This window comes from Myotis nattereri (genome assembly GCF_964212035.1).
Source record: "Myotis nattereri genome assembly, chromosome: 7".
NCBI classification, from domain to species: domain Eukaryota; kingdom Metazoa; phylum Chordata; class Mammalia; order Chiroptera; family Vespertilionidae; genus Myotis; species Myotis nattereri.
This window is the reverse complement of record NC_138082.1, coordinates 9919013-9936812: the sequence shown is the minus strand read 5'-3', so window position 1 is coordinate 9936812 and position 17800 is coordinate 9919013. Positions and strand designations below refer to the sequence as shown.

The following is a 17800-nucleotide window of genomic DNA, read 5'->3' as shown; positions in this document are numbered from 1 at the left end:
GTTAAAAAAGAGAGAGAGAGAGAGAGAGAGAGAGAGAGAGAGAGAGAGAGAGAGAGAGAGAGATTGAGATTTGGTTTATAACAGCGTAATGTTTTTGAAATTTTATTTTCTGGAAGGGCAGTGATACAACCTGAAAAATTAAGCATGTTTTATTACGCTTTCTGAAATATTTTAAAGTAAGACTCAAACCACTAATCTACCTCTTAGTTGGCAGCATAAATTTCAGTTCTTTTATCCTTAGCTGGGCTGCTTGCTGTCTGCCCTGTGCTTGTGTCATTTAGGAGTCAGCCAGAGTTTATATACAGATTTTATGAGTCTTTCTCTTTTGTTTTCTCCTTCCTAGGAGTGTTCACTCCCACGTTACAAATTTCGAATTAAGGAAAAATCAATGAATTCTTGGTGATGACAGAGAGAAGAGAGAGAGACTGGCAAGAAAAAGGGAAGCTTTTTATTTTTAAACAGAAGAATGCCAGTTATAAATGTAGAAGGAGTGACAAAATTACAAACTTACCATTTTTACAACTTTTTATAGTAAATAAATTCAGTCAAGAGTTAGCAGTGGCTCTAACCGGTTTGGATCAGTGGATAGAGCATCGGCCTGCGGACTGAAAGGTCCTGGGTTCGATGCCGGTCAAGGGCATGTACCTGGGTTGCGGGCACATCCCCAGTAGGGGGTGTGCAGGAGGCAGCTGATCGATGTTTCTCTCTCATCAATGTTTCTAACTCTCTATCCCTCTCCCTTCCTCTCTGTAAAAAGTCAAAATATATATATTTTTTAAAAAGTTAGCAGTGGTACTAGAAACATTAGGTAAAAGGTACTTGGGGAATAAGATATGTGCATGGTGCCACACAGTAAGAGCCCACAGATTAATTATTACAAAGGGGAAAGTGCCTGTACAGTAGAGAGATGAGGTGGCTACCACTTTAACCAAGAGCTTAAGCTTAGCATGGAGATTGTGGACAATTTAACACCTGACGTGGTACAATATGATGCACACAACCTAGGAATTATTCTCATCAAAACGTTTAAGTACTAACCTGAGTCTAGACCTACCTGACCTAACGTTTAGGGAAGAGGGAAAAAGATAAATGATGACATGGTCAGGTAAATGCATAATGGGAGACATACCAGCGTTGCTTCTTTAAAAAGTTAAGTCATTAAAAAAAAAATGGAGCAACTGTTCAAGATTAAAAAGAGATACAACAACTTTGAACACAAATCTGAAAAAATTACAAAAGACATTCTTGTGAAATTTAGGAAATCTTAAACATATACTGCATATTAGATAAAATTCTAAAATTGTTAATTCTCTAAGTCTGATGCTAATACTGTGGTCCATGTGGAAGGCTGTCCTTATCTTTACAGTATGCAGGGGGGAGTTGGACATTTAGGAGTCAAGTGAGATGACGCTGTAACTTCTAAATTGTGCAGTAAACGTGTATATGGACACACAGACAACATAAACGAGGCCAGATGTTAAAACAGTTTAACACACTCGTTAAATTAGACGGTGTTTAATCCAGGGGAAGTGTATATTGGTTCTTATTATTTTGACTGATCCATGTTTCACTAAGTGAGAATTAGTGATTAGTGACGGGAATGTCTGAAAGAGATGCCAGATAGCATGAGGCTTAAAAGAGGAAACTGTTCCTGTCTACCTGGAAGCAGCAGAAGGGAGTGTGGAGGACGTGACCCTGCCTCCTGACCTGGAGGTAGGTGGGCCTTCACTGGAGTTCAGTGGTGAACCGGGTCTCAGGGAAAGTAAAGGGGGGATGTATAGTGGATCTGTTAAAGTTGTAACGTTGTTGCGTTGCTCAGGGGTTGAGCGTCAACCTATGAACCAGGAGGTCACCTTTCAATTCCCAGTCAGGGCACATGCCCGGGTTGTGGGCTCGATCCCTGGTAGGGAGCATGCAGGAGGCAGCCTGTCAGTGATTCTCTCTCATCATTGATGTTTCACTCTCTCTCTTCCTTCCTCTCTGAAATTAATAAAAATATATTTTAAAAAAGATGTAAAGTTGTTAATCACGGAATGGGAATTTCACGAGTCACGGTGGAAGATGCTGGGAAGGAAGGGAACTGTGGGATTTGGATTGGTGGGAGGACTGATAGCACAGCAGAGGTGACCAGAGATGGTGACCTGGCTTAAAAGATCCCAACAGTCCCTGAAAGATGAGAGAAGCCCCAGTTCTGTCAGGAGTCAGCTTGGCATGTAGGTTTATGGTTTTTGTTTGTGTTTTGTGTGTCTGTGTGTTTTTAAATTTATGTTTAAGTAACCCTTCAATCATAAACTATAGAAATGATTCCTGAAAGTACTGTAGGCCGGTCCTTTAAGACTTCTAAAAGGAGGACCTATAACTAGCGGGAAGATTTTTTTCTAAAACATAAATATAAATATTAATTTTTGGTTCAACCTAGAATTTTGATTTCCTTCCAAATATTCATTTTATTTGTAATTAGCTATTAAATTAGTATGTGCATTAAAATCATTATCTGATTTTTTTAAAATTTATAAAATGGTTTAGATTATATACATGAGTGAGTCTATATTTAAGAATTTTACTTATTACTTTTTTCTAGAAAGGGTGCTTTACTGAAGAATTTCAAATGTTGAATGAAAACACAGTAAGAGCTTTACTGAAACTTCCAAAGTTTTTGCCCAAACTTAATTAACATTTCATAACTTTACTCTGATACTGTTTGTAGCCTCTATTGTTTTTATTCTTTTGGTATCCTGCTAGACACTGTTTGAATTAATGGAAATATGTTAAATAGAAAGTACAATATTTATTCATAAAAACTTTATCTCCACCTTTTTTTAAAAAAAACTATCCAACTGCTAAATGGTGAATGAGAAAATGAGAATCATTGGGGAAGAGAGCAAGGTGCCCTCACTGCTCCTTTGACTGCACAGCCTCAGGATCCTCCCTTGCAGAGGAAACTGTACTTTTCTCCTTGAGGAGTTTCTGAAGAGTTATTTACAGTTCTGACTTGAATTTCTTTTTAAGTTCTTAAAATTGTTATCTTGATTAATTGCACTTCTATTCAGAGAGGCTCCTGCTGCCCATAGCAAAAACAGGGACAAGGACATAAAAAATAGAATGATGACTGGTTTGGCTCAGTGGATGGAGTGTCTGCCTGAGGACTGAAGGGTCCTGGGTTCAATTCTGGTCAAGGGCATGTAACTCGGTTGCAGGCTCGATCCCCAGCTCTGGTTGGGGCGCGTGCAGGAGGCAACCAATCAATGTGTCTCTCTCACATTGATGTTTCTCTCTCACTCCCCCTCCCTTCCACTTTCTCTAAAAAAAAAAAAATCAATGGAAACATATCATGGGGTGAAGATTAACCAAAAAACAAACAAAAAACCAGAATGATGGACATTTGAGGTTATAACCTCTGACACCCTCCTTTATTTCACATATTAGCGAGCTGAGTTAAGTGTCTGAATCAAAATATTATCTGAAAATGGAAGTGGAGGTGAGAGAAGTGAATAAATACTTTAAAATATATATACATATATATGAATATATACATATATATGTATCTCGGCATAATCCTATTAACAATTATAAATTGATATTCTCCATATTTTAGTCATATATCATTCCTAACTTTAACCCAAAAGTTTTTAAAATTTAAGTGATTTCATAGATTTTTAAATAAGATTTCCTTGTGTAAATGTGGGGTTTTTATTAGCTTATTTTTGTTTTGTTTGTAAATCAGGAGATTCATGCTTTGGTTTTCTAACTTATAAATTTGTGAAGTAAAAATATCACTTGTTATCACTTCTTTATTAAAATATTTTTCTGATCAAACAATAAAGTAAGTTTGCCACATGTTTAGTTTGTCTGCAGGATGGAGGTGGACTTTATGTTCTCCTATGGAAACTTTGGTTATGGATTTTCACATCAGGTTAGTTCCTCTTTTGGCAGATATTTAGTGCTCAGTAGATATTAGTTCATTCTTCCTCTTTTAATTTCTTTTCTCCTTATATGTATTGTTTAAGGCCTATTTTATAGTCCTGGAGAGTGGTAGTATTAGGGTGAACTGTAACTGTCGTTAAACAGTGTTAAAATATACTTACCATTTTTTTCAGTTAAAACCTCTTCAGAAAATTGTTGAGCCACCTATGTTTATGAATATCCCACCACCTCCGGAAAGAACAGATCCTGTGACGTAAGTGTTTAAGTTTACTAACACTGTCTGATCATGTGGCTTTTCAAACATTGAATCTGATCGTTGAGCATTTTGGTTGTGTTAGGAAATGGCCAGAATGGGTTAGACTCCAAGGTAAAGAGAGCAGTGAATTGTTTTGCTTACAAAGGAGGAAGAAAATTTCAGGACTGGTTACAGTCCTGAAGAGAGCTGGTGAGGAGGTCTGGAGATAAGAAAAATAAAGGAGGTGGGTGACAGCTTCATAGCTGAAGGAGGGAAGGAGCGGGGTGGCCTGATGAGGGGTGGCCAGTGGGATATTTCTTTTGGAGAAAGAAGTGAGGGACTTTTAAGATCAAGATGTCTAATAGTTTTTAGTTTTCTGCTCTGCAGTATAGTAATGTTTACCTGACTTCCACACACTCCAGTGTTACTTCCAAATCCAGCCAAAAGTTTGTCTCTGGTCAACAAATGCCATTAGCATTTTACCAGGATAACTGCATTAGGGAAAGGAAATAATCCAAGTTTTCAGAGTTACTGGACATTGGCTTTGAGCCGACACTAATTTCAGAAGGTCCAACACATTGCTGATGTTGACCAGTCAGAGCAGGGGCTTATGAAGGTCAGGTAATCAATGGAGTTTTAACTCTGATCCATCCCACAGCGGGCCTAGTGGGTCCCCAAACCCAGCCACGAATTATTTCCCTCATTCCAGAATACATAGTTGAAAGAAATATACTCAGCAGTTGATGAATTCATACGTTGGTTCCCTGACGTGTGGAATGAGGGATATTATGGTAGGAAGGGTCAAATAGAAACCACTAGAGAAGCTGTGGGCAAACTACGGCCCGCGGGCCGGATACGGCCCGTTTGAAATGAATAAAACTAAAAAAAAAAAAAGACCGTACCCTTTTATGTAATGATGTTTACTTTACATTTATATTAGTTCACACAAACACTGCATCCATGCTTTTGTTCCGGCCCTCCGGTCCAGTTTAAGAACCCATTGTGGCCCTCGAGTCAAAAAGTTTGCCCACCCCTGCTCTAGAGTGACCTCAACCTAGGAAAATAGTAAACCAAAAGCAACACCACATTCCTCAAGGGATTAGAGATTAGTGTCATCATCAAGGACTTGAAAGATCCAGGAGGTGATTCCCATCACATCCCCAGTCAACTCGCTTATTTACCTGTGCAGAAAGCAGGTGGATCTTGAAGACTGACAGTAGATTGCTGTAAGTTTAACCAGGTGGTGACTCTGCAGCTGCTGTTCCAGATGTGGTTTCTTTGCTTGAGCAAATTAACACATTCCCTGGTACCTGGTATGCAACTATTGACTTGGCAAATGCTTTTTTCTCCAGGCTTGTTAATATAGACCCGTGGTTGGCAAACTGTGGCTCACGAGCCACATGAGGCTCTTTGGCCCCTTGAGTGTGGCTCTTCCTAAGCCTTAGGAGTACCCTAATTAAGTTAATAACAGTGTACCTATCTATATAGTTTAAGTTTAAAAATTTTGGCTCTCAAAAGAAATTTCAGTCGTTGTACTGTTGATATTTGGCTCTGTTGACTAATGAGTTTGCCGACCACTGATATAGACCATCAAGCAGATTGCTATCAGTTGGCATGGCCAGCAACACACCTTCACTGTTCTACCTGAGGGGTGTATCAGTTCTCCAGTCCTATATGTCCCAGTTTATTTCACAGGACTCTCCACCTTTCCCTTAAACAACTTATCACCCTGGTCCAGCACAGTGATGACATTGTGCTGATTAGATCAAGTGAGCAAGAACTATACTTTTTTTATTTTTTAGTTCCAGGTGTACAGAACAGTGGATAGACAATTATGTAATTAACCAAGTGATCCCCCTGATCATTCTAGTACCCTCCTGGCACCATACATAGCTCTAGACTTATTGGTAAGACATTTGCATGTCAGGGTGGGAAATAAATCTGAAAAAATTCAGGTGCCTTCTACCACAGTGAAATTTTAGGAATCAGTGATATGGGGCTTGTCAAAACTTCTCTAAGGTGAAGGGTAAGTTGTGTCTGGCCCCTCCTAAACAAAAAGAGAGGCACAACATCTAATGAGCCTCTGGATTTTTGAGGCAACACATTTCTCATTTGGATGTGCTACTCTGGCTCATTTACCAAGTGATCTGAAAATACAGTGTGTCCCCCCAAAATGTATACATACTTAACAGCTGATAGCCCACTTGATGGTTCTTTCTTTTCAAATTTAACCCATTGGAATGCATAATTATTCAAAGTGTGTGTACAAATTTTTTTGGGGGGGACACCCTTATATATCGCAAGTATCTTTATTTTCTTCTCTCTCTTACCTTCTTATCATTTAACATAAGATATATTGTCTTTACATCATAATATTTAAATATTGTTAACCTTGCATTATAGAATTTAAGTTTCAGGATAGTGAGGAGAAGGGTAAAGGACTTTGCACCTCCTCTTCTGAGGAAGAGGCTAGTGAGTTTTTGGTTGTGTGTAGGATAGTTGTAGCAGATTAGGAGGAATTATGACCTTGTTATTATTTTCAGTTGGTGATTAAATATGTTTTAAGGAAATGTTTATGGGTGCCAAGTTGACAAAAGGTGGATGTGGTAGTAAATTTTATGTATCAACTTGACTGGGCCATGAGATAGAGATTAGGAGTGAGGTCCGGGCTCAAACACTTTCTATTTCTCTTTAGAACTTTAGGTCCTTCCTTCCCACTCTGCTGCCCATGATCTTAGTAGTAGGAGTGCTCATAGAGCACTTCGCTGAGGATTTCTGACTTTGTCTTCTTTTCTAGCTTGTCCTTTGATGGCTTAAGGTAGACAGGGTGAGCTTACAGTGTAAAAGAGAAGGATTCTAAAGTGATAGCTACCAGCGGTTTTAGATGTGTACTTTTGTATAATTTCAATATTTAACTTTATTGCCATTTTGCAGAAATATTATTATGCCACAGTCAATAGAATATCCAGCATTCTTATCCCCAGACCTGAAAGTTACTGTTGGGATGCCACCTCCGGAAGCTCAACCCAACCAGCCCCCTGCAGTGCGACTTGAAAAACTTCAGCAACAACCTCGGGAAAGGTAAAAAACAAAATAAAAAATATTTAAAATATTATGTATGTGTTACTTGTATATTAATATTTTCCTTTGAGGCATAGGCTTGCTGTTAATCTGAATCTTCATCATGGTTATATTTCATGGGTTCAGAGGTTATACCTGAGTTTTGCTTACCATATTTAGGTGTTTTTAAAAGTCAGTGCTATGGCAAGAAAAGAAATAAGAACTCATAAGGTAGTGTCAAGAAAATAAAGAGGACGCCCTAATTGGTTTGGCTCAGTGGATAGAGCGTCGGCCTGCAGACTGAAGGGTCCCAGGTTTGATTCCTGTCAAGGGCATGTACCTTGGTTACGGGCACATCCCCCCTGTGCAGTGTGCAGGAGACAGCTGATCAATGTTTCTAACTCTCTGTCCCTCTCCCTTCCTCTCTGTAAAAAATCAATAAAATAAATTTTTAAAAAAAGAAAAGAAAGATAAACGGAGGCTAGGTAAAAATTGTCGAAAAGATTAGTTTATTCAGGAATAACAGAGGACATGCAAATTGTAGCAAGCTATAAGTAAGTCATTTGAGGGTTTGGGGTAGACTGTATTTATGGACAGGGAATGTAGAGTTTGGAAAAATAAAAACCAAATGGAGACGAGCTTTGAAAATTCCCTGAGCTGAGAAAAACAGCCAGCCAGTCGTACAAACAGCTCAATTTAACTATTTTGCAAGACCAACTTGATTTGGGTCATTTCTTGTTCATGATCTGGGAACCATAAAACTTCCCAGGTTGATATGAATGAGGCAACCCTGGGTTAATTTCCTATCATTTAAGAAAATTCCAGTATTTTCAGTTTTCTGTAAATTAGGGATTTATAGGAAATCAGTTTTTCAGTCCTTAAATTTTGTTTCTGAGTTCACATGGGTGAGATTTTCCATTTTGTATCCTTTGGTTCCATTTAGATTGAAATTCTTTCACAGGAGGAAATATAATATTTGCTCTGCCTTCTGACTCAACAATGGAATCTTTAGGCCTCTCATTCTCTGCTCTGTAGTTCAGTCTAGGTATTTTCTTCTGACCTATTTACAGTTCACTGGTTCATTCTTCTTTGTACCTAATCAGCTGTTAAACCAATTGCATTCTTAATTTCAGTTTTCTTCTTCTTGGTTGTGGAATTTCCCTTTATTATATAGTTTCCATTTCTCTACCAAAGTTCTCAGTTGTAGCTCTTAATTTTTTTGAATATATTAATAATTTCTCCATTATCTGGATCTCCTCCTGTAAGTTTGTTTTCTATTGATGACTTTTTTCTTACAGTTTTCTGTCAAATCTTATATTATCATATACCAAGTTGTTTTTATCAAGTGCCAAACATTGTACTTGAAAATTTATAGAACTAATTTGAGACTCTTGGGTGTATATACTTTCAAAGAAGATATGCCTTTGCATCTGGCAGCTATTATGAATAATGCTGCTATGAATATTCATGTGCAGGTTTTTATGTAAGCATATGATTTTAATTTGGTGAATACTCCATATGTACTTGAGAAGAATGTATATTCTACTGCTGTTGGATGGAATGTTTTGTAACTGTTAAGCCAGTCCGATATAATGTATAGTTTAGGTCCAGTGTTTCCTTAAACAATATATTATTGGTTTGCCTCTTTTAGAACTTTTAAAAACGGATCATACTATATGTATTCTTTTGTGAATCTACCATACATATTTTTCTTGCTTTTTAAATCTATAACTCTGTCTTTTCTTTCTTTAGGCTGGAAAAAATGAAAAAAGAATATAGAGATCTGCCTACATGGAGAGAAAAAGCTTCGTATTTAGAAGGAATTCTTAACCCCAAATTGGGACCTAATAAACTTAAGGTAATTAACATAATATGTTCTCCCATATAGAACTTTTAATAATTTTTATTTTAAAAGATTATGATAATTAAAAGTGATGATCAAGAACTATTTATGTTCTTGATATAAAAAATGTTATTTATGGTTCATGCACTCTACTACTTTGATAATGTGACAGTCAATAAATATTGATTGATAATTTATAAGGTTTAGTATTTTAACAGCTTGTTGAGATATAATTTGTATAGTATATAATTCACCCATTTAAAGTGTACAATTCGCCCTAGCCAGTTTGACTTAGTGGATAGAGTGTCAGCCTGTGGACCGAAGGGTCCCGGGTTCCTTTCTGGTCAAGGGCACATGCCTGGGTTGTGGGCCTGATCCCCAGTAGGGGGCGTGCAGGAGGCAGCCAATCAATGATTCTCTCTCATCATTGATGTTTCTATCTCTCTCTCCCTCTCCCTTCCTCTCTGAAATCAATAAAAATAAAAAAACATTTTAAAACAAAAAAAGAATGTTACCTTCTCTCAAAGCATCAATACAAGATTACTTAAAAATATAATAGTGTACAATTCAGTGACCCTTAGTATATTCATGGAGTTGTGTGTCCATTGTTACAGTCAATTTTAGAACATTTTCATTACCCCCCCAAAAAACCCCACACCTCTTAGACTACATCCTTCAAGTTCCCATGTTCCTTAGCCTTACGTTCAGTCTCTGTGGTTTGCATGTTTCAGACATTTTTATAAATGAAATCATACAATATATGGTCCTGTATGACTTGCTTTTTTAACTTAGCATAGTGTTCTCAAGGTTCATCTTTGTTGTAGCATGTATCAATACTTTATTTCTTATATTGCCAAATAATATTCCATTGTATAGATATACAGCATTTTATTTATCTGTTCTTCAGCTGATAGGCATTAGGTTGTTTCCACTTGGTAGCTATTATGAATAATGCTGCGTATGAACATTTGTGTACAGGTTTTTATGTGAGCATATGTTTTTAATTTGGTGGTGGTGATGGGGGATATACATGGAGTGGAATTGCTGGATCACATAGTAATTCCCTGTTTAACTTTTTTAGGAATTACCAAACTATTTTCCACAGCAGCTGCACAATTTTACCTTCAACTAGCAATGCATGAGAGTTCAACATCTTCTCCAACACTTACTTTCCCTTTTAAAAAATATAGCTGTTGTAGTGATTTTGAAGTGGTATCTCATTGTAGTTTTGATTTGCATTTCTCTAATGACCAATGATGTAGCTTCTTTTCATGTGCTTACTGGTCATTTGTATGTCTTCTTGGATAAATGTTTATTCAAATCCATTGCTAATTTTAAAAACTGTGTTATTTGTATTTTTATTGATGAGTTGTAAGAGTTCTTTACAAATTTAGACCCTTATCAGATATATAAGTAAGGTTTAATGTTTAGAAATGTAGTCTAACCTCTATTTTTATCTGGCAATAAGGATTCACAGGGATTTCAGTAGATAGATAAACCAATGAAATGAAACGGTATTTATAACATATTAGCATATTCATGATTTTTAATACCTCTGCTATCATTGGGCAGAGTTCCGCTGCTATGGAATAAATTGATTAGCATTACCAAATTGAATGGATATTTTAGGAAAGTTTTGGGGGTTCTTCATTAAAGGGACTATGGACTTTGGGTTCTTATTAAAAAAATCAGTATTTTATAAATGTGATTACTCTACCTTATAATTCTTCTTGGAATTTTGTAAAGATTCACATCACTTATCAACTCATAGGCCTTAATGTATTTTAATAAAAAGATCATCTGTTTCCTCTCACAGTCCTTGAAGTTACATTATGTCATTTATCTTATAATCTTTTTTCTCTCATACAATCATCATTACTAAATACCCTATCAATTCCTGGGTATCCTCTCCCTGGACCTTCAAGTCCTAGCCCAGGGGTGGGCAAACTTTTTGACTCGAGGGCCACAATGGGTTCTTAAACTGGACCGGAGGGCCGGAACAAAAGCATGGATGGAGTGTTTGTGTGAACTAATATAAATTCAAAGTAAACATCATTACATAAAAGGGTACGGTCTTTTTTTTGAATAGTTTTATTCATTTCAAACGGGCCGTATCCGGCCCGCGGGCCGTAGTTTGCCCACGCCTGTTCTAGCCAGATCTCCCTCTCTTTAAAATAGTGCTGTTTGGTTTGCTTTTCTCACAGACCCATATCCTTCTTGTCTTCTGTACATTAAAAATATGTATTAAAAGTTATGAAGGCAGAGAAAAACGTTTAGCTCTTTAAACATTTGTCTAATATATTTTTCCCTTCCTTCCTTCCTCCCTTCCTCCCTTCCTCCCTTCCTTCTTTTCTTTTCTTTTCTTTTCTTTTCTTTTCTTTTCTTTTCTTTTCTTTTCTTTTCTTTTCTTTACCTTTTTTTCCTTCTAGGAAAGCAGTACCTATGAGATACCTGAGAGCCAATTTGAAAAGAAGCCTGAAGATACTGTAACATCAGGTTAAGAAACTAGTTTACTTTTTGTGTTTATTATTAAGATAAAAACAGGATAGCTATATCACAGATATAAAATTAGTAATTTGCTTTAAGTGGATTTCATATTTTGATAGGGAATAAATATGCCTCTCTTATAGCTTAAGTACATAGTATTTCTTTTGTAACACTCCGAAGAAAAGACTTAGACTTAATTCAGTTATTTTAATTTTTAATGTTCCTTTCCTACTTTAAGGACAAGAAAAAAGTTAAATTTTAACTATGACCTATGAAAAGGAATTTTAAACATTGTTAACTGTAGAGCTATTGTCTCTCTTATGTAGAGGTGTGTGTGTGTGGTGTGTGAAAGAGAAAGGGGGGAATAAATTAATTAGCATTAAATTTGCAAACATACTACAAGTATCAGTAAGATATTTAATTAATGGAAAAAACTGTCATGCAATCTTTTTGAAAAAAATCTCTGTAAAAAGTTTTATTTAGAAAGTTAAAATGGATGCGTAATACCATATCTTAAAAATCTTAAATTCTGAAGGTATGGATTAAGTACATCGTTATAAGACTTTGGTCACAGGTGACTTTTTACTTCTCTACCTCTCCTTCCCTGGCTGCATCAGGCATCTCTGTATTCCTTTCCTAACCTCTGAGGTCAACCGCCTGGCAGAGCTGCTGCATCTTTTGCTCACTCTTCGCCCGAAACATTCACATTTTAGGTGCAGAGGAATCACATTTCTCTCGGCAGTGTCACTGCTTAAGAAGGATGCTTGCCTCTTTCACTCACTGGTGGTGGCCATCTTTTCCTTTTTTAATTAACTTTTTCCACTTATCCAAAGAGCTTATTTCAAGTCCCATTGGATCATCTAATGACTTCTTTCCTTTTGGTATTCCTATGGTTTCCTATAGTTATAGCGAATATTTATTTATTTCCTCACCCAAGGGTAGTCATTGTTTTTTAGAGAGAGTGGACGAGGGGGAAAGACAGAGAGAAATATCGATGTGAGAGAAACACATTAATTGGTTGCCTCCTGCATGAGCCCCGACCAGGGCCCCGCCAGGAAGGAGCCTGCAATGGAGGTACGTGCCCTTGATCAGAATCGAACCCATGACCTGTTGGTCCATAGGCCAACACTACCCGCTGAGCTAAACTAGCGAGGGCATAACTAACATTTATTGATCACAGTGTTGTAGGCACTTTACTTGGGTTCTATAAATCAATCCTCACAGCAGTCAATTGAGGGCAACTATTACAGTAGGTCCTCAGGTTACGACGGAGATCCGTTCCTACGGCGCAACATAAGGCGATTTTCGCCATAAGTCGGAACCCACCTACATAAGCACCTACGTCACTCACGGGGAACACACACACAGCAGCAATGAAGTGAAACAGTAAATAAAATTTAAAAGAAAGATAATTCCTGACCTTTACTTGTGGTAAATAAATAATAAAAAACACAAAGCACATATTACATACGTCAAAATGACGAAACTTTTTTCTTTCTTTTTTTTTAAATATATTTTATTGATTTTTTACAGAGAGGAAGGGAGAGAGATAGAGAGTTAGAAACATCGATGAGAGAGAAACATCGATCAGCTGCCTCCTGCACATCTCCTACTGGGGATGTGACCGCAACCCAGGTACATGCCCTTGACCGGAATTGAACCTGGGACCTTTCAGTCTGCAGGCCGACGCTCTATCCACTGAGCCAAACCGGTTTCGGTGAAACTTTTTTCTTAATAAATAAATGGGAGATGGCGAAGTAACCACGAAACAACGTATGTCGAGTCTGGCGTAACCCGAGGACTCTCTGTATTAATGACATTTTTACAGATGAAAAACTGAGGATCAAACCAATCAGTGGTCACATAGCCGATAAATGGTGAGGATTGAGTTTGAGCATTTAACCATATGGTTGCTCACATCTTACATATATTTGTGTCATACCTACAAGATATCATTAGCTTATTTTATATGTGAGAAAGGCAAGGCTCAGAAAAATGAGCTGAGCACAATCATGCAGCTAATAATGACCATATAAATTTTTTTTGCTAGACTTCATTCCTTTGTATCTCAATTCTTTATTCCCTCTCTCTTCCTTTCAGGTTTTCCTTTTCTCTTTGCTAAAATGTATCCTTCGTATTTCTAGAAAAAGTTCACAAGTGCTTTATTCTGCCTCACTTGAATGGTCTTTTTTCACTCTTTTTCCAGTCCCAACCTTAACACCGACCATTTGGGATTTATTTTATTTCCTTTTGACTTTTAGCAAAATACACTGAATACTTGTTTTTATGTCTTAATTGGTGAATCTGAAATCTCATCACTTTACATGTTTTCATTTTACCTTCACACTTGTACATTCTCCCTGATCTTCCAAGAGATTCATCAGTCTGTTTTTACTAAATAGTGTTTGTTTGAATAGCTACCTTGATTTACTTGACTTAAATTGTTCTTCATTCTTGATGAAAAAAATATTATAAAAATAATTTATTAGTTTACATAAAAATATGCTTATTTTCTATATAATAAAATATTCTGTTAATTTAACAGATATCTCTCATATAAATAAGGAAGTTGAAACTATTCCAACTGAGGTAAGGGAACTTGGAAGACAACTTCTAATAGTCATTATTTTTTAAAGGGATGACATATTTATAAACGAAGAAATACTTACAGATGGAAGTAGAAGCACTCAAAAAGTTATTCAGTTTATCCTGTTATTTTTGTTATGGCAATATCGTTACAGTTACATGACTTAAGTAAAATTATACTCTTAAAAGAGAAGTTTTAGCATAAAATAGTAACATTTAAAAATATCTATGAAGATAGGGGACAAAAAGAAGGGGGGCACATAAAGGAAAAAGCATCAAGTTCTGCACAATGACCTTAGAAATGGATGCCGCAGACCTAACCACATTCTTTACTTTTTCTCTATGTAATAATAATATATATATTGTAGTAGAAATAGAGTTCACATGATATTTGCTTTTTATCTAATTTGACAGAAGCACACTCCATAAAGTAGTGAATTCCTTTGTAAACCAATAAGAAATAAAAGATTCTTCCCATTACTTGACAAATGGGATTTGATGATTTTCACCTTTGGGTCAAATATCAGTTGAAGAGTTAATATGTACTATTTCCTTCAGTCCAGGGAGAGAGAGAGGGGCGGGGGGAAAGATAGAGAATTTTTCATACCTCTCAGTTTATTTAGTTTAATAGTCCTTTATTATAGATACCATTCCTTGTACTATTTTGCTGTTAAAATGCCCTTTATTTTATAATATGTTGGTGATAGTATAACAGTAAAATGTTATACTATCTTCTTTTTTGAGATGTTGCTGATTTATAACGTCTGAATATATGAGAACCACTGATTTATAAAGTAGTATGATCATTGTTATGGAGAATAGTCCATGTTTTCAGGCAAGTAGAGAATTGCTCAATTCTTTTATAAGGACTGTAATAATTTACAAATATTAATGGTAACTTGTTATGATAAAGGATAAGGGTACAAATGATTTTAAGTCCAGTTTTATTAGTTTTAAATATTTCTAGTCAGTGATGATTAATTGGTAGCTTGTTCTATGGATATATTTTTTAGTTACTGGGTAATGATGATCAGAAAGGCCTACCAACTCAGAATCAGCAGGAAGGAGATAACTCAAAGGCGTTTGGTCCTAAAAGGGATGAACCAGCAAAACAAAGAGCTGCTCAATTGTTCACTATTCCTAATCTGACAATAACCGAAGGGAACAAAATGATACCTTTAGAGGAACACCAATATGAACCTGTAACAGACAGAAAACTGAATACTAAATACTTGCAACCAGAAGGAAAATTATTGGATAAACATCCAAGCATTTTAAAACGAGAATCATCTACATCACAGGTAATGTTGAAAAATATTGCTAGTAGTAAATCCAAGTAGAATAAAGGGGGAATTTAAATTCATCTCCAACAGAAATTGGGTGGGAAAGTAGCAATCTAAGCTTAGCTAGAAGGAAGAGGGTATTTGCCCTCATCTTAGAAGTATAAGACTGGGAAAAACAAAATCAATTCATTTAAAATAACAAATTAAATACAAATAAATTGAAAATGTCTCCAAGAGGAAGTGTGTTTAAGTATAGTAAACATTCCTACCCTATTTATACTCATCAAGGAAAGAGGAAAAATAACGTATAACAGTTTTATTAAAAATTTACACTGAAATAACTTTCCAGGCTTCTAAATATCCTTTAAATTTACATTTTGTTATTGTTGTTATACTTTCAGCTGAATTTTACAACAACTCATGGGACTAACTTCTATTACTGGTATCTCTGATCACTTTGCTTTTCCAAGATCCTTAGGCTCATACTCTACTGCACCAGGTTTAGGCTTGAGATACAGAATTTCAACATCTAAATCAGATCAACATCTAAGTCAGCCTCAAGAAAGAGGCTTCCTGAGTATGGCTTCTCTGTGAACTGAAGGTACCAGTTATCTGTCCCCTGCATACATGAGTGAGTCAGGGTCAGGAAACTGCCATATTCTGAAGGTGGAGGAAGGGGAAAGTGAAGGCGGTGAGTGGGCCATACCAACTCAAACTCCTGGCTCTGTCCTTGGGACTTGGCTTTACCTTCTGAATGATCCTTTTTCCCCCTAAAAATGAGCTTATATTTGTAACTGAGTTGTTTTGTAGCTCATGTCTGTAGAAAGCTGTAAGTTCATACCCTCTTTTCACTTTAAATTGTCTCTGTTCCTTTCAGTCCAAGATGCTATGGTTATCTTAAAGATCTTGTGAGCTTCCTATGTGTCAAATTATGACCCCAGCCAAATGTTACATCTCTAAATATCTTCAAGACAGGCTATTTTCCTTTGGCTCATAGTCAAGGTTCTTTATAGCACCATATCCTTAAAAATCTTAGAAGCTCTCCTGTCTGTGCACCCGAAGATACTTAGAATATTTTTTGTCTAGCTGAGTTGGTCTTTGATACCATCTTAAATCTTTTTTTGAGGTCTTATCAACAGTTCTTACAGCCACATCCTGTGATCTAGACCTTGAAACCACGTTTTACTCAAAATGCCATTGGGGCCTGAGTAATGAAGTCATGAGGTGAGGATTTTGGGCATTGACTCAATGGCTTAACAGTGTCATAAAATACCCAGGAACCTCTTTTGTTTTCTTACTCTTCTTCTTCCTCCTCCTCTCCCTCCACTTCTTCTTCCTCCTCTTCCTCCTCTTCTTCTTTCTCCTCTTCTTCCTCCTCTTCTCCTCTTCTTCCCCCTCCTCCTCCCCCTCTTCTCCCTTTCCCCCTTCCCTCCTCCTCCCCCTCTTCCTCCTTTTCCTCCCTTCTTTCTCTTCCCTTCTTTCTCTTCCCTCCTCCTCCTCCTCTTTTTATGCTCATGCTTGACACTTCATGATCATAAGATGTTGCTTTAGTCCTAGGCATCATAGATGGATCAAGGCAGGTGAAAGAATGTGGGGTGGAACAATCAAGTATTTCTTTTCCAACTGCTCCCTTTTATTTTTTACAAAGAAACAGAAGTTTGTCGTATTGGGATGGTGCTCTAACCAACTGAGCTACCTGGCCAGGTTTGGGGGACTGGATGAAAGAAGATAAAGAGATTGAACAAAAAAACAATTTATGTATATGTGTAAAACATATACACAGACAATAGTTGGTGATAGCCAGAGAGAAGGGGTGGGAGTAGATGGGCAAAGGGGAAATAAATGGGGACAGAAAGAGACTTTGCTTAAGGTGATGGGTGCACAATACAGTGTGTAGATTATGTTTATCGAGTTGTACACTTGAAACCTGTACCCCAATAAATTAAATAAATTAAAAAAACAGAAGTTTAACCAGTAATCTCCCAGTAGATTTTGTGTCTCCTTGAGTAGAATTGGATCACATGACTATCTTTAGCTTCAAAGAAGAATTTTGTACTATAAACATTGCTGTTACAAGCAAAATTCAGGTTCTGTTAGAAACAAGATAGTATGGGGAGTGGTTATTGTGCAATCAGTTAGCCGTAGTGCTAACACAATTGTTCTCCTCAACTGGGATGCTTTCCCCCTAGATCTTCTCAGGGTTCCTTTATTCACATCAAGTCCCTATTCAGCTGTTCCCTCCTTAGAGGGGGCTTCTCTGACCAATAATCACCCAGTCACCCCATCCCTATTGCTTTTTCTTCAAATCTCATTACTTGGTGTCATATTACTTATTTGTTTGCTTACTTGTTTATTGTCTGTCATTTGCACTCGATTTTAATT

The 17800-nt window shown here is 36.8% G+C and overlaps 1 protein-coding gene across 1 annotated transcript in view; it reads left to right on the top strand.

Annotated features, from left to right (window-relative positions):
- The window catches only part of C2CD6 (C2 calcium dependent domain containing 6), a gene marked incomplete at its 5' end in the record, with an annotated part of 59170 nt that overhangs the window by 11522 nt on the left and 29848 nt on the right, over positions 1–17800 (top strand). Inside the window, 6 exons of the mRNA XM_081095986.1 lie at positions 2582–2626; positions 3845–3913; positions 4098–4177; positions 7094–7240; positions 8972–9077; positions 11492–11558. Of these exons, the coding sequence (XP_080952112.1) occupies positions 2582–2626; positions 3845–3913; positions 4098–4177; positions 7094–7240; positions 8972–9077; positions 11492–11558 (514 nt within the window). The remainder of the gene's footprint in view (positions 1–2581; positions 2627–3844; positions 3914–4097; positions 4178–7093; positions 7241–8971; positions 9078–11491; positions 11559–17800) is intronic.